Raw genomic sequence first — 26,804 nt, 5'->3', positions numbered from 1 at the left:
GACAAATCTGTGTTGCTGCCCTTGTCCCCTCTAACGGCTCCCTTACCCCCTTGTGCAAGCATGATTCAGACGGTTACATCCTTTAAGTATCTGGGGGTGCAGATATCCCCCGAGGTGACGGAATATGCCAAACTGAATCTTATGCCATTGTTACTTAAGTTCAGGGATAAATGTAAGATCTGGTGCAAACTACCGTTATCGGTGGTGGGCAGGGTAAACCTCATTAAAATGGTGTGGGCCCCGCAGTTACTCTATATTTGTCATAATTCCCCGACCTGGATCCCGAAACGTTGGTTCGATAAAATTGACTCTCAGTTTAGGGAATTAATATGGTGTAGAAAGACGGCCAGACTTAGTTTACATACCTTGCAACATAATAAGGACGAAGGGGGGTTGGCACTTCCACACGCCAGGATGTATTTTTTGGCTTCGCAGCTCCAGTACCTGGGTGGGTGGGGGTCAGATGATCCCCTGGACCCGATCCGGAGGATACTGGCTGACACGGTCGCCTCGGACACAGCATTGTCTAGATTGGAGGCAGGTTTCCCTCATATGGACAGGGGTTCCCCGACTATTATACTGCTGAATACCATGTGGTCTCATGTTAAAAAACTGCTACGAATACGTGGCTTCCTTGCCCTCACCCCTATTTGGCGGAATGCTAATTATGGTGAACTTTTTAAGCTCAAGGGATTTGGCAACTGGAGTAGGAGTGGTCTTCAGTATCTCTCGCAACTGTATAGTGGACGGGTACTGAAGTCCTTTATGGAAATACAAGCTGAGTTTGACATCCCACGCAGGGATTTTTTTAAATATTTACAGTTACGTCATGCGCTGCAGACACAGGCACGGAGTGTGCAGCTCTCTCTAACAGACCATCCTGTGGTGCAGGGGATATTCATGCAGATTGACCGTAAAGGCATGATCTCTAGGGGGTATGCTATGCTTCTTGACGCGGTGCAGGACCCGGCACGTCTCCCATGTCGGCAGAGGTGGGAGGCGGACCTGGGGCCCGTGGACGCGGAGACCTGGAACCTTTGCTTGTCCTCCGCTCCGTTGGTGTCGGTGTCGACCTCTCATAGGCTCTCCCACCTATATTTACTACATAGGACCTATAGAACTCCAGTTAAACTGCACAGTTGGGGTGTTAGAGGGTCTCCCCTTTGCCCCAAATGTATGCGGGACCATGGGGATCTTATGCACATGTTCTGGAGGTGCCCGAAACTAAAACGATATTGGGCTGGAATTCTTGACACTATATCCTCAGTGTTCTCTGTTGGTATTCCGCGGTGTCCGTTGGTCTGCCTGTTGGGGGCCCTGGATGAGGAATCATTGACGCCCTCGACCCATACAGCCATTATCAGGTTACTATATGTAGCCAGAAAATTGATAGCGAGATTGTGGATGACCCACAGGGTTCCCACCAGGCAGCAATGGATAGAACAGGTGAACCAGATGCTGATCAGGGAAAAGATAACATACCAACACAGAAACGCACCGCACAAATTTAATGCCATGTGGGGGGGGTTGGCTTGAGGTCCCGGGACTAGCTCCCCACCAACTTATACAAGACAGACTTTTACAGGGTTGAATGAAGGTCCGAGGACCGGTATATGGAGGTACATAAATGGTTATGTTCCCAGGATGGGTCTAATCCTATGTCTCTCCCTCATCCGATAATTGTACGGGGTGTAGGGAGACACCAGTGGGACGGTATGATGGGCTGTGGGCCGCAGTATATGTTTAAGGTACCTATGAGGTTGTCTCCTGATACGGAGTGGTCTATGAGAGAATGTTACTTTTTGTTTTTACTTTTGGTTCCTTCTTCTTACCTCCTTTCTTCTTTATTTTTTCGCTTTCTTGATACTTTCCACGTCTCAACAGTCTTCAAACCAAACCTATTTGTATTTTTATATTTCCTGTATACTTTTGGATGTAAAACCAATGTTACTGTAAGACTGTACTTTACTCATATGTTTGATTTGTACCATATGTGTTTTACAATAAAAACTTATTTGATTTAAAAAAAAAAAAAAAATCCAGAGATTATAAGCTGCCCACCTCTCCAGTACCTTCTCAGCCAATAGAAACATGTCTGTGTATACTATGTGATTGTATACTGTGTGTTTGTGTATACTGTGTGTGTGTTTGTGTATACTGTGTGGCCCCATAATCTCTGATTGCCTGGGGCCCCCATAATCTCCTATTGCCTGGGGGCCCCATGAGATGTCAGTCCACCCCTGGGTACACCGGGTATAGAAGTACTCACTCTCGTGTTCCTCTGGATGATCTCGCTCATATTCCACACCATCCATGTACTGTGTAATCCTCTCTTTATAGAAGCGGCGGGCCAGGTCTCTCGGGCTGTCCTGATTGCTGTTCCTCGCTTCCAATGCCCGAGTTATACTCACAACTTTGCTAAGCAGAAATTTTAAGCAGTGCAGGTGACCTTCCATGGCTGCTAGATGTACTTTAGGGAAAAAAAGATTTAAAAAAAATTCTTAGTAAAAGAAATCCAATATCTTTTCTTATTACTATTCAGATTTAATAACCACCATAGAAAAACAAGCATAGGGTCTACCTTCTCCTTGCTCTTCTCTTGATGTAATAAATCTGGTAAAAATGATCAGGTCCTTGTAGAAGTATCTGTTCATCCAAAACAGCTATTTAAAGTGGAGGTTCACACAAAAATTGAACCTCCGCTTTTCAGAACCCCCCCCCCCCCTCCGGTGTCACATTTGGCACCTTTCAGGGGGGAGGGGGGTGGAGATACCTGTCTAAGACAGGTATTTGCACCCACTTCCAGGCATAGACTCCCACGGCGGTCTATGCTTCTTCCTGTCCCGCCGCGCTGTCTGCTGGGACACACATGGGTCCCAGAGAGAGCGCGGACCATTCTCATTGCGCTGCGTGGCTTGCGCATGCGCAGTAGGGAACCGGAAGTGAAGCCCCAACGCTTCACTTCCTGATTCCCTCACCTAGAATGGCGCCGGCAGCAGCCGAGAGCCGAGCGATTGATCGGCCTCGGCTGCCGACATCGCTGGACTCCAGGAAAGGTAAATGCCCATTTATTAAAAGTCAGCAGCTGCAGTATTTGTAGCTGCTGACTTAAAAAAAAAAATTTAGTCAGACTCCCTCTTTAACTTTCCGGTACCGGAAAGTTTAAAGTGGTTATAAACCTCACACATGAAATATGAACAAAGCATATCCTTCTATAGTGTGTACTTGTCTCAATACAGAGCACTAAGTGTAATTTTATGTCTGCTGCTTCCTTCCTCTGCTAGCTGCATGAATCACTTCTGAGAGATTTGTTTGGACACCAAAAAAAAAAGGTGATGGAGAGAGATCTCCAGTGCACAGTCTGTGATTGACAGCCTCAGCTCTGTTCCTTGTGAAGGGGTGTGTCCCAATCCCTCCAATCAGGGTTCAGAGCTCCCCTCACTGCAGATTGTAATTTCAGACTTTTCAAAGCTGAGAAGACTACAGATAAATAGGTAAAACTTATGTGGGATATGTTTAATCTCTGCTACCCAGGCCAATTCTGACACTTCGCGCCAGAAAATTACTCAAAACCCCCAAACATTATAATATTATATATATATATATATATATATATATATATATATATATATATATATAGACATAATGTTTTTTTTTATCAGAGACCCTAGGGAATAAAATGGTGGTTGTTGCAACATTTTATCTCGCATGGTATTTACGCAGTAATTTTTTTAAACTTTTTTTTTAAATGGTTTAAAAAAAAAAAAAGCTGTTACGATGAGTAAATAGATACTTAACATGTCAAGCTTTGAAATTGCGCACGTGGAATGGTGCCAAATTTCGGAACTTAAAACTCTCCATAGGCACAGGTTACCTGTTTAGAGTTACAGAGGAGGTCCAGCGCTATAATTATTGCTCTCATGCCCTGTACACACGGTCGGAAATTCTGACGGAAAAGGTCAGATTGGATTATATTGTCGGAAAATCTGATCGTGTGTGGGCTCTATCTGACTTTTTCCGTCGGAAAATAATTTGAGAGCAGGACCTCAAATCTTCCGACAACAAAATCCGATCTGACTTTTTGTGATCGTTCGTAGAGAATTACGATCAAAGTGCCACGCATGCTCAGATCAAATTACAAGACCAAAGCTATTAGCTACTAGCCGCAACGTAGTCCCGTCGCAACGAACGAACGTCATCACGTTCCGAACGATCGGATTTTCCGACAACTTTGGCCGACCGTGTGTCTGCAACACCAGTTTCGGACAAAATCCATCGGAAAAAATCCGACGGATTTTGTTGTCGGAATGACCGGCTGTGTGTACAAGGGCTCACTCTAATGTTCACAGTGATACCTCACATGTGTGGTTTGAATGTCTTTTTTTATTGTTTATTTTACTTTTCTATTTCGACATTTTCCTGTAGCTGCTTTCACCACTCAAAGTCGATGATGTCATATGATGTTGCTGGGCGGGAAGGGGTTAAAGGGGTTGTAAAGGTAAATGTTTTTTCACCTTAATGCATTCTATGCATTAAGGTGAAAAAACATCTCACACTGCCCGCGCCCCCAGGTCCCCCCGTTTTACTTACCTGACCCCTCGAAAATCCCGCGCTCGCCCCCGCCGTCCTCTTCGCCGCTCAGCCTGGCCGCTGAGTGGATGGATTGAAAGCAGCGCAGCCATTGGCTCGCGCTGCTGTCAATCACATCCAATGACGCAGCACGCCGGGGGGCGGGGCCTTGTGATACAGCGAGCGGCTATAGCCGCCGGCTGTATCACGGGAGCACGCCCGCAGTGCTTCTCACCAATGCGAGGGAGCTCGCATTAACGTGAGAAGCACCTGCGGGAGGAAGCAGAGACAGCCGCCGAGGGACCCCAGAAGAGCAGGTTCGGGGCCACTCTGTGCAAAACGAGCTGCACAGTGGAGGTAAGTATGACATGTTTGTTATTTTAAAAAAATAAAATTTTTTACTTTACAACCCCTTTAAGCTACAACGATGGTCCAACAGGCGTGGTAGACATGGTGCAACCCATGTTTTCCATCCCCAATTAAAAGCAAGAGTCGGTTTAGCATTAATACCTGGGGTGTTTCCATTGTGATCCATGTCTTCTACAGAAGCTCCCCATCTTACAAGGAGCTGTAAACAACCAAGTCGGCCATGGAAGGCAGCATAGTGAACCGGTGTCCAACCATTCACATCTGGACTGCTTGTATCCTGTTTGAAAGAAATATGAATAAAAAACCTAGCATGAAAATTGATGATTTTCTGCATTAAAGTATTCACAGAAGACTTGCATCCTTCCATTGTGAGGACCAACCCAACTCCCCCAATCTTTTTCTGATCTTCCCCTGGTGGTCGGATGCATAGTAGCATACCAGTCAGCATACAAAAATAATTTTTAACAAGAAAGGAAAGATTGTGGCTGAGGAGTTAATTTCCTCCTCCCCGAGGTTTCCTCTCCCCTTCACCCAGTTTTAAAAAATGTGCAGCACCCTACTTGATAGATGAAAAGTTATGTAAATCTAGTTCTTAGCTCTACTCGCAGTTGAGCTGCGTGTTATTATTTTGGGCTGTTCTGTGTCTCACTGGTAGCAGGACTAACTGCTTCCCCCTGCCTTCCGGAGGGTTATGGAAAGTAGTGGGCTGTGAGAGTCAAATCAGCAGTTGAATATTTATGCAATTCCAGCCAATCTCTGGGGGAAGAATGCTTAGATGATGGCTGGGAGGGAGCATAAATAGCTTAGGGCTTAGAACAGAGGTGTTCTTGTCCAGGACTCGGAAATAGTTTCATAGTTAGTAAGGTTGAATAGACACCAGTCCATCCAGTTCAACCTGAGTGAGTGTCTACAATTGTCCCTATCCCTGTAACATTGCACACTCACATCGGTCCCCACCGATAACATTGCACACTCACATCGGTCCCCACCCTCAAGGAGCCCACAATCCAAGGTCCCCATTCATATACTAGGGCCAATTTTGGACAGAAGCCAATTAACCTACCTGCATGTCTTTGGATGGTGGGAGGAAACCGGAGTACCTGGAGGAAACCCACACAGGCACAGGGAGAACATGCAAGCTCCAGGCAGGTAGTGTCGTGGTTGGGATTCGAACCAGCGACCCTTCTTACTGCTAGGTGAGAGTGCTACCCACTACACCACTGTGCCACCCAACCTGAAGATCAGCTGCCCTTCTGGGCAGTCCAGCTTTGTTTCTTAATTTGCTCATTGAGGTGCTAGCTGGGGTTCCTATTCTGCTGAACTCTGCTGGAGCTTACTGAGGGACTTCTTTTGAGGATCTTGTCTGAAGAATTCACGGGAGATATGTCTGGCAGATATTGGAAGGAGGCATCCAACTATCCAAGGACAATAGTGAGTACAGATCGCTGTGTGAGAACCCAGTGAATGTGTGCTGCTGCTGTTTCTCTGGCATCAGAGTCAGCTTGTACCTAAAAATGGACGTTGTTCATGGTGTCCCCATGTAGCTCAGCACCTTATTTGCTGCTGCAAGGACTGTGCTCAAAATCTTTAGGAGGAAGATAGGTGTTCTCACATTACTACTTAACGTTGCTGGAGTATCCCACAGTTACCCTGCACCCATCCAAGTTAAATTTTTTCAATAAAGCATCAAAAAAGAATTGTAGTCTCTGATTTGTGCTGGAGGGTGTGCGGGCAGAGGGGAACACTCCTCATTTGGTGGGACTGTCCGTTGTGGTCACCCTTTTGGTCTGCTGTCCGCAGACGCGTATCGGATAGTCTAGGTATCGATGTACCGTTTGCTTCACATCCCCCCATCCCCTTCTCTCACTATAAACGCAGGTTTCTCCCTCACCTCCTCAATGCCACAAATCACCTTATACCAATTCATTGGAAGAGCCCGCGAGTTCCGAGTGAGCTGGACTGGCTTGGGAAGGTGACGGAGATCATGGAAGCAGAGGAATGGGTGGCCACATACAAGGGAACTCATGAGCGCTTCCACTCAATCTGGGCCTCATGGAGGAGTCAAACCTCTGGACAGGCCCCAGGCTTCTGTAGTCTTTACTTTGTTAACTTTGCCGGATCCTGCATTTGGGCAACTTGTCCAGGCAAACTGGACCCTGAATCAGGTTCAAAACCAGATAAGGAACTAGCATTGATGTTCCTAGTTTAGATATATCCCATCAGCCAAAGAACCAGCTGCTCTACTCGTGCTGACAGGCGCGAGTTGAGGAAAGCCGATCAGCTGCTCTGCTGACAGGGGGGTATGCTCTAATAATCAGCGCATTGATTATCATTGCAGATGACCAGGGATGCTCACTATGGATGCCAATCGTTGCCACTCAGTGCCCATTAGGAATGACACTCTGTTTCCATCAGTGATGCCTGCCAGTGCCTTCTGATCAGTGCTGCCCATCAGTGCCACCTATGAGAGCCCATCAGTGCCACCTATGAGAGCCCATCGGTGCTGCATATAAGTGCGTCATCATCAGTGCCAATCAGTACCACTTCATCAGTGCCCGTCAGTGCAGCCTCATCAGTGCTCATCAGTGAAGGAGAAAACATACATATTTACAAAGTTTTGTAACAGAAACAAAGAAAAACTTTTTTTTTCTGACTTTTTTTACTTGTAGCGCAAAAAATTAAATCCCCAGTGGTGATCAAATTGCACCAAAAAAAGCTCTATTTGTGGGAAAAAAATATATAACATTTTGTTTTGGTACAGTGTTGCATGACAGTGCAGTTGCAAAATGCTACAGAGCTGAAAGCTGAACGTTGGGCTGGGCAGGAAAGGGGTGACAGTGCCCAGTATTGAAGTGGTTAAAGAGTCACATGAGATCTGGCAAGCGCAACAAGAGCTCTCTTTGGTGACACTTTGGTTTCTTCTCATGATCTTCACCTCTTGAGCACTCCAGGGCTGGCCCAAGGCATTGTGCTGCCTGGGTCCAAGAATAATGCTGCACCTCCCCCCCCCAACAAAAAAATTACATTTACCAGGTCAGATTTACATGCAACAGCACCTTGTCTATATGTAAAATTATATGACACACCATTATGTTCAATTACAAGTGGTGGGTTGGGGCAGTATATTGACAGGCTAGGGAAGTATAGGGGTAGACTAGAGTAATATATGGACAGGCTAGAGTAGTATAGGGGTAGGCTAGGGTAGTATATAGACAGGCTATGGTAGTATAGGGGTAGGCTAGGGTAGTATATAGACAGGCTAGGGCAGTATAGGTGTGGGCTAGAGTAGTATAGGGACAGGAAGGGCGGTCCGGGGGACAGTTGTCATCATGAAACACAAAACCTTGGCCGTCAATTTTCTGGGTAAATAGAAGAGAAGGAGAGGCGGCTGTGGTTCAATTTTCTGCCCTTCTCAAAGTGCTGCCTGAGTCCAATAGACCCACTAGGACCCATGGTAGGGCTGGCCCTGCAGTCTTCCCTTAACCATTTAGACTCTGGACTTTTGGGACTTTTATTATATTATATATATTTTTTGTCTGGAGTAGGAGTCACTACTGTCACTATATTATTGCTGCACTATTTATATTTATGGGCATCAAAAAAGAATACCCCTAGAATGATCGTTGTGCTGGAGAAGTGACTGAGCATTAGCAATATTACTACTTACTGCTCCACTGCGTAGCACGGTCTGTAGAGTGAATGAGTGGCCATGGGCAGCCGCCAGGTGAGTGGGGCAGCACTGCCGGTCATCTTTAGCTGAAAGGTTTGCTCCACTAAGGACAAGAGCCTGCAAAATAAAATGGCTGTACATAAAATACTAAAGGCACTATGGCTGCATATAAAAGTTTGGTTGCTGCTATTAATAATAATAATAATAATAGCAATAATGTCATCATTTGCTGCATCACTAAAAAATCAGCATCTTAAACCACCTTACATTTTCACACAAAGTTGTAAACAGTATCACACCACGGTGACCACAATTGGTATGTGTAAAATAATCATAATAAATAAAAAGTGCAGCGCCACATGTGAGACGTGGGTAAAGGAACACCCACAATTAATGCATGTATACAATACCAACAATATTAATGCAAAGTGAATGCATATAAATAGCGTTAAATGATTAATTGCTACACCAATAGCAAGTGCAAATGTGCTAGTGTAAACAAATCATAAAAGGCAAAAATCGCATGCCAGTGGTAACTGAAAGTCAAACAGTTCAAATGTAATGAACAAGCAGACAATGGGGCTCTGCTATAGAAGATGTAACGATCACCGACATTATAACATGACAGTTAGGCCGCGTACACACGGGCGGATTGTCTGTCCAACTTAGACAATCCGCTCGTGTGTGGGCTTCAGCGGACTTTTTCAGCGGACTGTCTGACGAACAAAGTCTTATGGAATTTCCGAAATTTTGTCCGTTCAAACTTGGTTTTGTCCATCCAAACTTGGTTTCAGCGGACAGTCCGCTCGTGAGTAGGCAAGTTGGACGGACTAAGTATGGCGCATGCTCAGAAAGGATTTACACGGCCGAAGGTTGCATTGCAGTGTATAGGACGTCGTTTTTCTAGTCCCGTCGTACGTGCTGTACACGTCATCGTGCACGCTTTCAGCGGACTGTCTGCTCATCGTGTGTGGTCAAGTCCGTTCATGCAAATTTTGAACGGACTGTCTGTCGGATTGTCTGACAAACTTAGTTGGCCAGACAATCCGCCCGTGTGTACGCGGCCTTAGTAGGAACGGAGATCTGAGGACAGAGGTTGAAGAATAAGAGTCTATTCAGTGGAAACAGAAAAGGATCATCCTCTGTTAAAGGGTCATCAGAGATTGTGCATCTGCCACCCAATGGAAAGGGTAAATACTCTTACCATACCCCAGATGATGTCCTCGTGGACAAAACGCGTCGGCTGCAGTGAGTCAGCACCACAAACATTGCGGTCTTTAGAAATCCTTGTGATCACATTGTTTTTACATTTGTACACATCAGTCTTGATGTTAGTACTCTACGTTTTTTTTAAATAAATCCTTCCATTATGATCTACACTATGTGGTGGCCCTTTTTCCTTTTAGGAACTATTCCCATGATCAACTTCGGTGGACGAGATGATGTGACCGTGCATTTCGATCTCCAGTGACATCTCTACAGAGTTCATGCTCCTATACATATACGCCTGTTTGACTCTCTGCCGCTGGCATCTGAGTCCACAGTCTCTGATAAAAGTACATACCCTCTACCTTGGGTGGCGGATGCACAATCTCTGGTGACCCTTAAACAGAGGATGATCCATTTCTGTTTTTACTGAATAGACTTTTATCCTTTAAACTCTATCCTCGGATCTCCGTCCTTACGAACTGTCATCTTATGATGTCGGTGGTCGTTACATCTTCTGTAGCTCCATTGTCTGCTTGTTCATTACATTTGAACTCGTCAGGGCTGGGCTCAGCCCTTCCTTCTCTGAGCTGGCCACTCAGCTGTCGGCTAATTGCCAGCTCCTATCTCTCTACAGTTACTCAGCTGTTGATGATATCCTGCTCATCAGTCCTGCCTACTTAAGCCGTCCAGCCCAGAGGATCTCTGCCTTCGCCTTGGTCAACATCACAGAGGCTATCTTCTGCGATCCTGTTAAAAGACTTGCTTGGCTGACATTCCTTCTTGCTCCAGATTCTACTTGCGGTTTTACTACGCTCATCTCTGGCTCCCTGACTTCTGGCTTGGCTGACTATCCATTCCGGTACTGAACTTTGGCTCTGTTTGTTCTTTTTACTTTTATTATTAAACAAATGTGATTTAACTGTACTTCTGTCTCAGTCTTTCTAACAGAACTGTATATATATATATATATATATTGTAATGTTCGGGGGACCTGGTAGATCGCAAGACACAGGCTTTGCACACAACAAAGGGTTTATTAAACTTAAATCGCTTTACAGCAGCCAAAAACAAAAGGAAAAAGGTTTGTAGTCTCACCGACTTGCAAAGTCCAGAACAGCAGTCTTTATCAGAAACAGAGCTTGATCTTGATGGCAGGCAGCTTCCCCTGCCAGGAGCCTTCCAAACAGGACACTGCTGTCCAACCCAAACAAACACCATCCACCATGTGTTCTCCACTCCTCCACACCCACCTACCACTTCCTGTCTTGTTTTTTAAAGGCACTCCCTTAACAGGTGGGTTAATCAATTTTATTCATTTAAAAAGACCACAACCCAAACAGAGGGGAAATATAGCGTCCTTCCAGGACCCAGCCACGGCGTCCTGTACAATATATATATATACAGTACAGTCCAAAAGTTTGGACACACCTTCTCATTCAAAGAGTTTTCTTTATTTTCATGACTATGAAAATTGTAGATTCACACTGAAGGCATCAAAACTATGAATTAACACATGTCCAATTATATACTTAACAAAAAATGTGAAACAACTGAAAATATGTCTTATATTCTAGGTTCTTCAAAGTAGTCACCTTTTGCTTTGATTACTGCTCCGCACACTCTTGGCATTCTGTTGATGAGCTTCAAGAGGTAGTCACCTGAAATGGCTTTCCAACAGTCTTGAAGGAGTTCCCAGAGATGCTTGGCACTTGTTGGCCCTTTTGCCTTCACTCTGCTGTCCAGCACACCCCAAACCATCTCGATTGGGTTCAGGTCCGGTGACTGTGGAGGCCAGGTCCTCTGGCGCAGCACCCCATCACTCTCCTTCTTGGTCAAATAGCCCTTACACAGCCTGGAGGTGTGTTTGGGCTCATTGTCCTGTTGAAAAATAAATGATGGTCCAACTAAACGCAAACCGGATGGAATAGCATGCCGCTGCAAGATGCTGTGGTAGCCATGCTGGTTCAGTATGCCTTCAATTTTGAATAAATCCCCAACAGTGTCACCAGCAAAGCACCCTAACACATCACACCTCCTCCATGCTTCACGGTGGGAACCGGGCATGTAGAGTCCATCCGTTCACCTCTTCTGCGCCGCACAAAGACACGGTGGTTGGAACCAAAGATCTCAAACTTGTACTCATCAGACCAAAGCACAGATTTCCACTGGTCTAATGTCCATTCCTTGTGTTCTTTAGCCCAAACAAGTCTCTTCTGCTTGTTGCCTGTCCTCAGCAGTGGTTTTCTAGCAGTTATTTTACTATGAAGGCCTGATTCACACAATCTCCTCTTAACAGTTGTTCTAGAGATGTGTCTGCTGCTAGAACTCTGTGTGGCATTGACCTGTTCTCTAATCTGAGCTGCTGTTAACCTGCGATTTCTGAGGCTGGTGACTCGGATGAACTTATCGTCCGCAACAGAGGTGACTCTTGGTCTTCCTTTCCTGGGGCGGTCGTCATGTGAGCCAGTTTCTTTGTAGTGCTTGATGGTTTTTGCCACTGCACTTGGGGACACTTTCAAAGTTTTCCCAATTGTTCAGACTGACTGACCTTCATTTCTTAAAGTAATGATGGCCACTCGTTTTTCTTTACTTAGCTGCTTTTTTCTTGCCATAATACAAATTCTAACAGTCTATTCAGTAGGACTATCAGCTGTGTACTGTATCCACCTCCTGCACAATGCAACTGATGGTCCCAACCCCATTTATAAGGCTGGAAATCCCACTTATTAAACCTGACAGGGCATACCTGTGAAGTGAAAACCATTTCGGGTGACTACCTCTTGAAGCTCATCAACAGAATGCCAAGAGTGTGCGGAGCAGTAATCAAAGCAAAGGGTGGCTACTTTGAAGAACTTAGAATATAAGACATATTTTCAGTTGTTTCACACTTTTTTGTTCAGTATATAATTGGACATGTGTTAATTCATAGTTTTGATGCCTTCAGTGTGAATCTACAATTTTCATAGTCATGAAAATAAAGAAAACTCTTTGAATGAGAAGGTGTGTCCAAACTTTTGGTCTGTACTGTATATATATATATATATATATATATATATATATATATATATATATATATATATATATATATATATATTCACTTTGCATTAATATTGCTGGTATTGTAAACATGCATTAATTGTGGGTGTTCCTTTACCCACATCTCGCATGTAGCACTGCACTTTTTCACTTTTTACTATTTGCACAACTTGTCAGATTGTAGTGCTGGATTGCAGAGCTTTCGTTATATGGAAGCACAGTAATTCCTATTTATATTTAATAATTTTCCACAGCATAAAAAGAATTACTAATTAATGAAAAAGATAACATATTAGAAAGAATTCTTTCTATACCAAAACAATACACTTTTCCCCCAGAAAATTGTTATTTGCAGCTCCCATACTTCTGCCAGATTCTCTTACATACAGTAGCTGCAGGCAGCGCTTAGATAAGGACACAGGAGTAGACAGGACTGAAATATAGGCTAAAGCAAGGTATACACCAAGTTTTTCCTGCATCCACACAAGGGTTGTGAATGCGGGAATCTCTCCCTGCTATGCTATTGTATTCTGATAGTGGGGACCCCCCCCCCCTCAAAATACACTGATCATTCCTGCAACCATTGGCTGCAACAGCTGATTGAATGCGGGTTCTCCAGCAAGATCGTTCGACAGAAGCTGGTCTAATGATCAGCTTCTGTTGAACAGAGAGGGCTACACGCAGATCAAAATTTGGTTAGTTCCTGCTAAACCGGCTGAATTTTGATACATGTGTACCCAACTTAAGAGACAGACATGCAACTGGTAGAGGAAGTCAGGAGAAAATGTTGAGATTCACTAGCTACTAAGATGATGCATAGAGACCCAGAGGGTTGAGGACCAAATCCAGGCAGTTCTCACACAATGACATACCTGCATGCACGCATCTTGGCCTCTAATGGCAGCTAAGTGAGCCGCAGTCCACCCTCTTGTTGTCACATCACCGATATCTGCTCCATGCCAAAGCAACCAATGAAGGCACTGTAATATGAAGAGATATAAAAGTATAAGTTCATACACTCGTGTGCTTTTGGCAATGTTTAGGGTCACTTAGGTGCTTGTGCACATATAATGTGAGGGACAAGGGAATAAATGTGTCAGTACTAATTCAGTGCTTTTCAAAGTGTGTGGACCATCAGTGTCCATAGGTTCATTACTGAAGCAAATTTTATTATTGGTGAAGATTCTGAGAAACTCTACAGGAAAGCATGAATGCCATTTTCACCATGCCTTTGCAAACCAAAACTACCCTGATAGACGTTTCTGAGGTTGCGGTCAGTGAGCTGATGCCTTGCATATATGGTGATCATGCTCAAAATTGCTTTCCTTCTGGCACAGGGTCTTCGGTCTCCTCCATACTCTTTTTCACTTGATTATTCCCAAGGACGCTAGATATGCTTTACTTCACTGTCCTGTTCCAGGCCTTCATGTCCACCAACAACAGTTAGCCATGTTTCTTTTCCTAAATGGTCACAAAAGTTGAACCGTAGTTCATGGACTTTGTAGGCACAACCACAGCAGATAAGATACAAAAAAAACATACAAAATACTTTATTGATGCACATTAGAAAGTTAAAAACATCTATGTAAAAAGAAAATAGTATTATGCACCGTATATTGCTAAAAGTGGTGGACCAAAATGTAGAATGTATTACACTAAAATGTATACGGATCTTGTTGAATTGTAGACTATGAGTCGAGGATAATATAGGGCTCCACCACCATTTCATATAAAGCTCAATATATTTTGCGAATTTCCTTCTTCAGAAGCAAAGGTGCTAACATAAGAATGCTACAATAATGTGTAGCATGCTACACAGGGGATCAAAGACCCAGGGTCCATACAAAATAAAGTACGTATATAATAAATCTACACACAAAAGGTAAAGAAATGCCCTCATAATAAATCCTCTTGTTCCAATAATTCTAGCCCAATAGGTCACCTGACATTTAACACGGTACGCCCCGTGAAAATCACGAATAACTGAACCATAGGGTATGAATGGAAGCAGGGGGAATAGAGGGCCAAACCACCCTCAATAGATATGCACACACTGATGCCCAAACTGGGGGACCACCAAAAAGGCGGCTACAAATGGGCCATGGATAGAGCCCAAATGGGCAGGCCTGGAAGCAATGTCTGCCCAGCGAGGGGTCCCCCCACTGACTAGTCCAGGTTGGGCATCTGTTTGTGCATATCTATTAAGGGTGGTTTGGCCAGCTCTTCCCCTGCTTCCATTTATCCCCTATGGTGCAGTTATTCGTGATTTTCAGGGGCCGTACCGTGATGTATGTCAGGTGACCTACTGGGCTGGAATTATTGGAAGAGTATTTATTATGAGGGCTTTTCTTTACCTCTGTGTGTAGATTTATTATATACCTAACTTATTTTGTATGGAACCTGGGTCTTTGATCCCCTGTGTGGCATGCTATGCCTAGGATGGTCTCCAGTTGACGTTATTGTAGCATTCTTATGTTAGCACCTTTACTACTGAAGAAGCGATATTCGCAAAACATGTTGAGCTTTATATGAAATGGTGGTAGAGCTCTATAGAATCCTCGACTTAGCCTGCAATTCAACAAGTTCTGTATACATTTTTGTGTAATACACTCTACATTTTGGTCCACCACCTTTAGCGATATATGGTGCATAATGCTATTTTGATGTTTTTAACTTTCTATTGTGCATTAATAAAGTTTTGTAATTTATTTGTTCCAATCTGAAGAGGTCGTGCCTAAAAAGTCCATGAACTGTGGTCCAACTTGTGTGACTATCTAGCTAGAATCTTTTGGGATGCGGTACCATTGCATTATTGGGAATGACGGGTGTCTACTGTGCCTCCCAGTGCCCCCCCCCCCTATCCTTTTTGTTTCCAAATGTTTCCTTTCCTGGCTGCCAAGCAAACTATAGCAATGGCCTGGAAGAAGCCAGCGATCTCCATACAAGAAGTCAAGGCCCACATGATCCGCATGTTAATTAATGAAAAGATAACCAGTGTCCTCAATGACTCTCAGTCCAAAATTTCTCAAGATGTGGAACCCTTGGCTCCACTACGTCTAGCCTTCTAGTCTTCTTAGCCCTTTAAAGTCCACATTTTTCAGTGAGTTAGCATGACTAAAAATGTTCTCTACCAAACGGTGGAGCAGAACGTTAAAAGGGTTAAACTAGGCGAGTCTAACATCACTTTAACCTTTAACCTAATGGCATCTCCTCACTGAGCCCGAGCTCCATGGGGGGGTTCTCTTCCCCCAGTCCCCCCACATTACTCCCCCTCCATCCCTCTTGACTAATGTTTGTCTCCTCTCTCTTTGCTTTTTCATTCCTCTCTAAAGAATTATTATTATTATACAGGATTTATATAGCGCCAACAGTTTGTGCAGTGCTTTACAATATAAAGGGAGACAGTACAGTTACAATACAATAGAGTTAAGAGGGCCATGTTCCTGAGAGCTTACAATCTAATAGGGTCAGTCAAGTGCTACACAATGTAATAACTGTAAAGGATGAGCTGATGGAAGAATTAAAAGTTCAGTTGTTAGGTGGAGGCAGGATAGGCTTCCCTGAAGAGGTGAGTTTTCAGGGATCAGAGTAGGAGATAACCAGACAGATGGAGGTAGTGAGTTCCAGAAGATGAGAGATGATCTGGAGAAGTCCTAGAGATGATTATGGGAGGAGGAGACAAGGCAGCTAGAGAGCAGGTGGTCTTGACAAGAGCGGAGAACACGGTTTGGGTGATATTTAGAGATAAGATTGGTTATGTAGCTCCTGGGCAGAGTACTGGATGGCTTTGTATGTTGTTGTTAGTGATTGGTATTTTTTATTTAATTCGCTAGAGGGATTGGCAGAGAAGGGTGGCAGACACTGAGCAGCTGGTAAGGTAGATAAATCTGTTAGCATTTATAATAGAGTGAAGGGGGGGGTAGCCTGTGTAGAGGTTGGCTCATGAGAAGGGGGTTGCAGTTGTCAAGGCAAGCAGTAACACAAGAGGGAATGAGTAGCTTGGTGGTTCCATTGGTTAATAAGGGGCGAATTTTAGAGATGTTATGGAGGTGAAGTCTACAAAACTTTTGACTGTGATTGAATTAGAGGCTTAATGGACAGGTCAGTTTGAGGAAGTGGTGTGACATCCATGCTGATAAGTCAGTTAGTAATGTGAGAGGAGACTGAAGGATTGAGTTGAGGAGTAGAGAGATAGATTTGGATGTCATCAGCATGGAGATGGTATTGGAAGCTGTTTGAGGTTCTCAAGTGGCCATAGGAGGAGGTATAGATAGAGAAGAGAAGGGGTCCAAGGAAAGAACCTTGGGGGGCACCCTACAGAAAGAGGGAGCGGAGAAGAGGAGCCAAAGTTGTAGGCAACACTGAAGAAGCACTCTGATAGGTAGGAGGAGAACCAGGAAATATCTAAATCTTGGAGGCCAAGGGAGCAATGTTTATTGAGAGAGAGCGGATGGTCAATATAAAAAGCCACAGAAAGGTCTAGTAGTAGGAGTATGGAGTAGTGGCCATTGGTTTTAGCAGTTAGTAAACCCTTAGGGCAGTTTCTGAGGAGTGCTGAGGAAAAGCCAGACTGTACACCCATACATACTATCAGATTTTCTGCTGATTTGTTCCTTCAGATTTACCAAAACCATATAATACGAGGTCAAACCTTAAGAGTTTCAATTTGTATGCAATCAGGCAGGCCTGTGCACTACATGGTTTTGGTAAATCTGAAGACAAAAATCAGCAGAAAATCTGATCGTGTGTATGCATGCGGCTTAAGAGGTTGAGAAGGTAGTTGTCAGTCAGGTAGTAACTCAGATGGTTATAGACAAAGATTTGGAGATTTCATTTCATAACCCAGATCTATGACCCCTCTTACCTCCAGGCTCCCGGAGTGTGCCGCCCAGTGCAGGGGTGTAAATTTATGAACTGGGTCCACCTCATTGACCCGTGTCCCGCTTTTCACAATCTTCTCCAACTGCTCCACATCTCCATACTTCACCGCCTCATGGATGCTGCTGTAAGCCTTCTTCTTCTGCACCGCCGCTAATACACAGTGAAAAAAAAATGTACAGAATTTATGCGGGATACAAATAAAACTCCACAATTCTGTCGCTGATTTTAAAAAACTGGAGTTAAAAAAGAAGCAGCAACCAATCTGGTTTCATTTGAAAAAATGAAACCCAATAGGTAGGGACAACGTCGCAATTTTGTTCTGTTTTTCCTTCATCACTGATGATCTGCCTCTCTCTGGGCCCTTTGTTTTTTTTTATTATTTTTTTTGTTTTGTTTTGTTTTTTTGTTTTTTTTAGGGTACAAAATGATGCACAGCTACATGCTTTTTACTGTTTTGGAGGTACATAATGAGCCAAATTGTTTATAATTATTAGAGCAGCTTGTATTATTTTAACCTCCTCATGGGGGAACAGCCGACAGCTGTCAAAAGGAAAAAAAAATAACTGGGCAGTCTACCAAGAATAACAAAATTTTTTTAGCAGTGGAACTTAAATATAAACATTGTAACAATTTGTCCTTTAGATCAAAGGAATACACTTTGATGTGTAAATGAGGGAAGTTTAACCACTTAAACACTAATGCCGCGTACACACGATCATAAATTCGGCCAGTAAAAGACCGATGAGAGCTTTTGGTCGGAAAATGCGATCGTGTGTATGCTCCATCTGACTTTTTGCTGGCCAAATTTCGGCCAGCAAAAGATTGAGAGCAGGTTCTCAATTTTTCGGTCGGAAAAATTTCCTTTACGAAAATGCGTTCGTGTATATGCAATTCCGACATGCAAAAACTCACACATGCTCAGATTTAACTAGGAGACGGAAGCTATTGGCTACTGGCTATTGAACTTCCTTTTTCTAGTCCCGTCGTACGTGTTGTACGTCACCGCGTTCTTGACAGTCGGAATTTGGTGTGACCGTGTGTATGCAAGACAGTTTGAGCAAAATCCCATTGGAAAAACCATCAGAGCTTTTTCCGACCAAAATTCTGATCGTGTGTACGCGGCATGAACCTTTTTATGACATTTGTTGGTTTCAAGTTAAAAGAATTTTTTTTTTTTTTTGTGCTAGAAAATTACTTAGAACCCCCAAATATTATATATAAAACATTAGCTTTAAAACATTTTAAAGATTACCAGTTTAGGGTTACAGAGGAGGTCTAGTGCTAGAAATATTGATCTCACTATAATGATCACAGTGATACCTCACATGTGTAATTTGAATACATATGCGGACGCAAACTACGTATGCGTATGCTTCTGCATGCGAGCACGAGGGGACAGGGACACTTTAAAAAATTTCTTTATTTATTGTTTATTTATTTTTTTCATTTATTTTTTTTAACCTTTTTTATTTTTTGATCAATTTTATTTCTATTTCAAGGAATGTAAACATCTCTTGGAATAGGAATAGTGCATGACAGGTCCTCTTTACAAAGAGATCTGGGGTCTATAAGTCCCTACATCTCTCCTCTATGCTGGAAAGCCTGAGATCAAAAATAAATAATTGATCTCAGGCTTTCCAGCAAAAAAAATAAAATGGCAGTGTTTACATCTGCCAGTGACGGAAATGATGACACAATGTCGCTTCCGGCCTCCAAGGGTCATAGAGCTGGCTGGGGACCAGATGGCCCCGGCCAGCTCTATGGTAAACCACCTCCGCTTGCAGATTCATTCTCTGGCTCCCCGATCGCACAGGAGAGACTGGAGAAGCACCAGAGGTTGGCAGGAGGGGGACATCCCCTCCTGCCACCTGTAAAAGCAATCAAGCAGCTAAACAGCCGCTATGATGGCTTTTACATTGCAGGGAATCGCCTGCTGAAAAAAAGATATCTGGATGATGCCTGTAGCTGCACCCATCATCCAGATATCGCCACTTCAAGTCCCCGACATCGTAGAACCTCAAGTTATATAGTTAAATAGTATATAGTTATATAGTATTTAAAGTTCCCCCCGTCCCACCATGCTTGCACGCAAAGGCGAACGCACACGTCGGTCCTGTGCGCATATGTAAACGCCCATTGCACCCCACATGTGAGGCATCGTTGTGAATGTCAGAGCGAGAGCAATCATTCTAACACCAGGACTCTAAACAGATAACCTGTAAAGGCTTTTAAAGTGTCGCCTATGGAGATTTTAAAGTATCATATTTTGTCACCATTTAAAGAGCATGCGCAATTTTAAATCATGACTTGCTAGGTATATATTTCCGCGGCGTAACATCATCTTTTTTATTTTACGTTTTTGTGCAATAAAAGACAAAAACACTTATGTTAGAAAAACTGCAGCGCAGATATCGCGTGACGTAATATATCACAACACCCACCATTTTATTCTCTAGGGCCTTTGCTTAACAAAAAAAAAGGAAATAAAACGAGGGTTCTTTAAAAGGTTTTCGCACTTTTTTTTTTAACTAAGCTATATATATATATATATAAAAGTGCGGAAACTTTTTGAAGATCGATTTGAAAATCGATTAATCAAACATGAAAATTTGAATCAGTAACAGCCCTAATATATATATATATATACACAGTCAGCCTAGTATATATAAATATATACTGTGCATTCAGTCAGTGTAGCCTAGATCTACTTTCTACAGTGCATTCCGTGGTGTACTATTTCTAATCTACTTCAGGCGTTGTATTTGATATACGGTAATATAAAATATTGGGGGTTCTAGGTAATTTTCTATAAAAAAAATGTTTATTTTTACATGTAGGTGAGAAGTGTCAGAATAGGTTAACCACTTGCTTACTGGGCACTTTTACCCCCTTCCTGCCCAGGCCAATTTTCAACTTTCACTTTGAATGTCAATTGTGTGGTCATGCCACACTATACCCAAATTAAATTTTTACCTATTTTTTTCCACACAGAGTAGAGCTGCACAATGAATTGTTATTTCTATACTACCCCCCCCCCCCCCCCCCCCAATCTTATAAAAGCATTTCCTGGATTCAGTGCAGGGAGTTCTCTGCTCCAGCCGACAGCTGTCAAAAAAAAAAAAACAACATTGCTTAGGCAGAGATAAAGAGAAACATTGTAACATTTAGTTATTGTAGATCAAAGGGATGAACCTAGGTCTGTAACCTTTTTCTGACACTTTTTCTCCTAAGTCGCGCCTGCATATGTGAACAGTGTTCAAAGTAACCACACATGTGAGGTATCGCCGCCATCGTTAGAGCGAGAGCAATAATTCTAGCAAAAGACCTCTGTAACTTAAAACTTTTTAAGGGTCAAAGTTTGTCGCCATTCCACGAAGTGTGACATGTTGGGTATCAATTTACTTGGCGTAACATTATCTTTCACAATATAAAAAAAAAATTTAAAGAATGGGCTAACTTTACTGTTTTCTAATTCAAAAAAGTGTATTATTTCAAAAAAGATTGCATTTGTAAGACCGCTGCGCAAATACGGTGTGATATTGGGTATTGCAATGACTGCCATTTTATTCTCTAGGGTTTCTAAATATATATATATATATATATATATATATATATATATATATATATATATAAGGTTTGGGGGTTCTAATAATTTTCTAGCAAAAAAAATGATTTTAACATGTACACAAGTTTGAAAAATAGGCCCGAGTGGTTAAAAAAATTTTCTTGCACTACTTTTATATGATTTCATTGCGACTTGCATTGACTTCTGTTAAATGAAAATCGCACATCAAAATTGCACTGATCGGCGGCTTTGAAATCACGCTGAAGTAGAAGCGATTTCAAAGCTACACTGGTGTGGTCTCTCCCCCTACCAACTGGCGAGTAAGGATGAGCTCAGGCGTGTTTGCATGGAACATGTGCTGAGCCTAGATGTATACATTCAGCCAATACAGATCTATAAGCCAATCACCGGGAGCTGCTGTCATTATTTATAGCAGGGGTAATGAATTAAAATTCAAGGAGGTCCGGTCGCCAAAATTTTCTTTGGGCCGAGGTCCGAAACTCAAGTCTGTGCCATGAGAAATGTAAAATTTTCTTAGCATTTCAACAATATTTATTGTCAAGTTTCAGTTACAATATTAAACATGTGGACAGTTGGAACTAGGATAGCTTTACATTTGCTCTTTACATCGGGTGTCCCCATCACAGTGTCCCTTTACATCGGGTGCCCCCATCACAGTGTCCCTTTACATCGGGTGCCCCCATCACAGTGTCCCTTTACATCGGGTGCCCCCATCACAGTGTCCCTTTACATCGGGTGCCCCCATCACAGTGTCCCTTTACATCGGGTGTCCCCATCACAGTGTCCCTTTACATCGGGTGTCCCCATCACAGTGTCCCTTTACATTGGGTGTCCCCATCACAGTGTCCCTTTACACCGGGTGTCCCCATCACAGTGCCCCTTTACACCGGGTGTCCCCATCACAGTGCCCCTTTACACCGGGTGTCCCCATCACAGTGCCCCTTTACATCGGGTGTCCCCATCACAGTGTCCCTTTACATCGGGTGTCCCCATCACAGTGTCCCTTTACATTGGGTGTCCCCATCACAGTGCCCCTTTACACCGGGTGTCCCCATCACAGTGCCCCTTTACACCGGGTGTCCCCATCACAGTGCCCCTTTACATCGGGTGTCCCCATAACAGTGCCCCTTTACATCAGACCTTCCTGTCAGAGTGTCCCCATACATCAGATGTCCCCATCAGGGTGTCCCTTAACATAAAATAAGGGTCACGCTGATGGGTAAATTTTATGTTAAGGGTCACGCTGATGGGCACATTTTATATTAAGGGGCACTCTGATGGACACAACAAAATGTGCCCCTTAACTTAAAATTTGCCCATCAAAGTGCCCCTTTAATATAAAATGTACCCATCAGTGTTGCTCTTAAAATAAAATGTGCCCATGAGTGTGCCCCTTTACATCAGGTGTCCCCATCACAGTGTCGATTTACATCACTGACATTCCTGTCAGTGTCCCCTTACATAAGATGTACCCATCAGAGTCCCCCTTAACATAATATGTGCACATCAGGGTTCCCCTTAACATAAAATAAGGGTCATGCTGATAGGCACATTTTATATTAAGGGGCACTCTGATGGACAACAAAATGTGCCCCTTAACTTAAAATTTGCCCATCAGAGTGCCCCTTTTAATATAAAATAAAATATGCCCATCAGAGTGCCCCTTAACATGAAATAAGGGTCACACTGATGGGCGCCTATTATGTTAGGAGGCACTCTGATGGACAAATTTTATTTTAAGGGGTATGCTGGTGGGTATATTTTTAATGTGCACATCAATGGGCATATTTTGTAGGGCACATTTTGTTGTGCCCATCAGCGTGCCCCTTAACAAAATATGCCCATCGATGTGCACATTAAAAATATACCCATCAGCGTGCCCCGTAAAATTAAATTTGTCCATCAGAGTACCCCTTAACATAAAAGGTGCCCATCAGCGTGACCCTTATTTTATGCTAAAGGGCACTCTGATGGACACATTTTATTTTAAGGGGCATGCTGATGGGTATATATTTTAAGTGCACACTGATGGGCATATTTTGTTAAGGTGCACCTTAACAAAACATGCAAATCAGTGTGCATATAAAAAATATACCCATCAGCATGCCCCTTACAAAAAAAGCCCAGCATTGTGCAAATTACAAATATACCTATCAGTGTGCCCCTTACAATATGCCCAACAGTGTGCATGAAAGCTAATGTGCCCACATACCTCAACTGCAGGAGGAAGGGCACAACTGAAGCTGCCTCAAGGAGAGCCAGGACCCGGGAATCGGGAAACGCGGGCAGCATGGGGGGCGGGGCGCGCACATGATGTCACACCCCCTACTGCCTGTGAGCGTGAGTAAAACACAGCTCCGAGAGACCCGGCCAGGAGCAGGGGGCGGGCGCATGCGCACAGCGTCACTGGTTGCTAGGGAAACCCGCGGTCCCAGCAAACCAGTGATTGCTGTAATTCACTACACAGGCGGCATAGCGCACAGCGTCACTGGTTGCTAGGGAAACCCGCGGTCCCAGCAAACCAGTGATTGCTGTAATTCACTACACAGGCGGCATAGCGGTCCGGGCAGAAGCCCAGCTCGGTCCGGACTCGGACTGCTGGCCGCCATTTAATGACGGCTGATTTATAGCCTTAAAGGCACAGTAAACCTTATATTTCAGATTTAGAGTGTAAGCAACAAGGTCAGCCCCTCCCCCTCCGCCCCGATCCCTGGAAATACAGAAAAGTACATGTCCATCAGCCAGAAGTACATGAATCATCCCTTGGATGATTCATGTACTTCCTTGGTTCCACCTCTTACCAACCTCCGAACACTGTTACTTGGTTCCACCTCCTACCAACCTCCGAACACCGTTACTTGGTTCCACCTCGTACCAACCTCTGAGCACCGTTACTTGGTTCCACCTCCTACCAACATCCGAGTGCCATTCCTTGGTTCCACCTCCTACCAACCTCCGAGTGCCATTCCTTGGTTCCACCTCCTACCAACCTCCGAGTGCCATTCCTTGGTTTCACCTCCTACCAACATCCGAGTGCCATTCCTTGGTTCCACCTCCTACCAACCTCCGAGCACCGTTACTTGGTTCCACCTCCTACCAACCTCCGAGCGCCATTCCTTGGTTCCACCTCCTACCAACCTCCGAGCACTGTTACTTGGTTCCACCTCCTACCAACCTCTGAGCACGGTTACTTGGTTCCACCTCCTACCAACCTCCGAGCACTGTTACTTGGTTCCACCTCCTACCAACCTCCGAGCACCGTTACTTGGTTCCACCTCCTACCAACCTCCGAGCACCGTTACTTGGTTCCACCTCCTACCAACCTCCGAGCACCTTTACTTTGTTCCACCTCCTACCAACCTCCGAGCACCGTTACTTTGTTCCACCTCCTACCAACCTCCGAGCGCCATTCCTTGGTTCCACCTCCTACCAACCTCCGAGCACCGTTACTTGGTTCCACCTCCTACCAACCTCCGAGCACCTTTACTTTGTTCCACCTCCTACCAACCTCCGAGCGCCATTCCTTGGTTCCACCTCCTACCAACCTCCGAGCACTGTTACTTGGTTCCACCTCCTACCAACCTCCGAGCGCCATTCCTTGGTTCCACCTCCTACCAACCTCCGAGCACGGTTACTTGGTTCCACCTCCTACCAACCTCCAAGCACCGTTACTTGGTTCCACCTCCTACCAACCTCCGAGCACCGTTACTTGGTTCCACCTCCTACCAACCTCCGAGCACGGTTACTTGGTTCCACCTCCTACCAACCTCCGAGCACGGTTACTTGGTTCCACCTCCTACCAACCTCCGAGCACCGTTACTTGGTTCCACCTCCTACCAACCTCCGAGCACCGTTACTTAGTTCCACCTCCTACCCACCTTCAAGTTTTGTCCCTTGGTTCCCCTTTTACAGAAAACAGAACCAAGTATCATTTTGTGGTGCTAAGCAAAATTTTTATAGAATTTGGTAATGATAAAAAGAAAAATTGTAAAATAGATTCCCTGCAGACTGCAACAATAGAGCATAACATGTAATGATAGGTAAGCTGCAATATATTACCATTTTGGCTTTGGGTGTAATATTGCTTTAAACTGGCCATACACAGTTATAAAATCATAGAAAATCAATGCCCCCCCCGACCGTGCTGAACAGCCTGGAAGGAGGAACGTCAGTTGATTTTTGTTGGCGCCGACACGGTCACCCATTGGGTGACATTTGAGCTGCCTACGGCCAGCTTGGGTCTCTCGGATTTGCGGGATGAAGAGAAGGGGGGACTCAAGAGTTCAACAATAGACAAGTGGGCAGGGCTGACACCAAGTCTTGCAATGTGAGTCCTGAATAGGACTCCGGGGATGATTCATGTACTTCTGGCTGATGGACATGTACTTTTCTGTATTTCCAGGGATCGGGGCGGAGGGGCTGACCTTGTTGCTTACACTCTAAATCTGGAATATAAGGTTTACTGTGCCTTTAAGGCTATAAATAATGACAGCAGCTCCCGGTGATTGGCTTATAGATCTGTATTGGCTGAATGTATACATCTAGGCTCAGCAGCACCGACTGACATCTCCCAGTACTGTGAATGGAGAGTGTCAGTGCAGCACTCACACAGCTGGATTGGGGGGGGGGGGGGGGGGGGGGGTCACGTGACGTGTCTCCTCCCCGGGACCGCCGCTCACCGTTTGTAGAGGCTCCGGAGGCTGCAGGCATCTTCGGGCGTCCCTTAGCTTTCTTGCTGCCTCTAAAAAAAAACACACTTCCGGGACGCTCAGCAGTTTCCATGGCCACCGGGAGGATTGTACAACGTCATTTCCGGTCCGTGTCCCCTGGCTGGCTCTGCCATCTTTGTTCCTGGCACTAGAGTAGCTTGTGGTTCTCCTGTGCTAGTTGTCCGATGTATTTTTTGGGGATATTTGGAGAGCTGTCCCTGGAATCTTTAATATATCTATATATAGATATATATGGAATCACATTAATATAAATATTTTGATCACTCAATATTGTTTATCGATTCATTCATTCATTTTTTGGAATTTATGTATTTTCACTTGACTGACCAGTTAGCGCCCTTTTGATCTTTTTCTCACCTTTTTTAGTTATCCACTAATTTAGGAGCAGCATTGGTATTTAATTGTTTTATTAGTTTGCAGTTGGTGCTGTTCCCTTCTTCTTTTATAAACAGGGGGGGGGGGGGGGGGGTTGGGGTGTTCTATACCTACTTTGCCAATGGGTGTCCCTCGTACCCACCTCAAAATGTTGTGAGGTATGCAGGTGGCATGCATGTAGGGTCTTTGTTAGCATTCAGGGGAGGATAGAAGCCCCCTCCTCCAGACCTCCCCCTGCCTCTACCCCACTGCTCCAGCCAAAGTTTAAAGCTCTGATGTCAAAGGGGACTGTGTGATCGGGGGTCTCGATGATGGGGGAATCTATGATGGAAGAAAGACCCTGATGTGATGAGAGGACTCTGCCGAAGGGGTACTTTGA

The 26,804-nt window shown here is 44.2% G+C and overlaps 1 protein-coding gene across 1 annotated transcript in view; it reads right to left on the bottom strand.

The window, feature by feature from the left end:
* The window catches only part of ANKRD42 (ankyrin repeat domain 42), a 64,053-nt gene extending 37,956 nt beyond the window's left edge, over positions 1 to 26,097 (bottom strand). Inside the window, exons 1-6 of the mRNA XM_077451402.1 lie at positions 26,000 to 26,097; positions 17,718 to 17,884; positions 13,726 to 13,833; positions 8,606 to 8,725; positions 5,080 to 5,215; positions 2,270 to 2,470 (exon numbers count right to left, since the gene is read on the bottom strand). Coding sequence (XP_077307528.1) covers positions 2,270 to 2,470; positions 5,080 to 5,215; positions 8,606 to 8,725; positions 13,726 to 13,833; positions 17,718 to 17,884; positions 26,000 to 26,030 — 763 coding nt within the window. The 5' untranslated portion in view covers positions 26,031 to 26,097. The remainder of the gene's footprint in view (positions 1 to 2,269; positions 2,471 to 5,079; positions 5,216 to 8,605; positions 8,726 to 13,725; positions 13,834 to 17,717; positions 17,885 to 25,999) is intronic.
* Positions 26,098 to 26,804: the final 707 nt, after the last annotated feature.

The sequence above is a fragment of the Lithobates pipiens genome, unplaced genomic scaffold (genome assembly GCF_037356315.1).
Source record: "Lithobates pipiens isolate NorthernLeopardFrog02 unplaced genomic scaffold, aLitPip1_a1.2 Scaffold_23, whole genome shotgun sequence".
Taxonomy (NCBI): Eukaryota; Metazoa; Chordata; class Amphibia; order Anura; family Ranidae; genus Lithobates; species Lithobates pipiens.
Note: the sequence above shows the minus strand (reverse complement) of the source record. Positions and strands in the feature narration are given on the sequence as shown.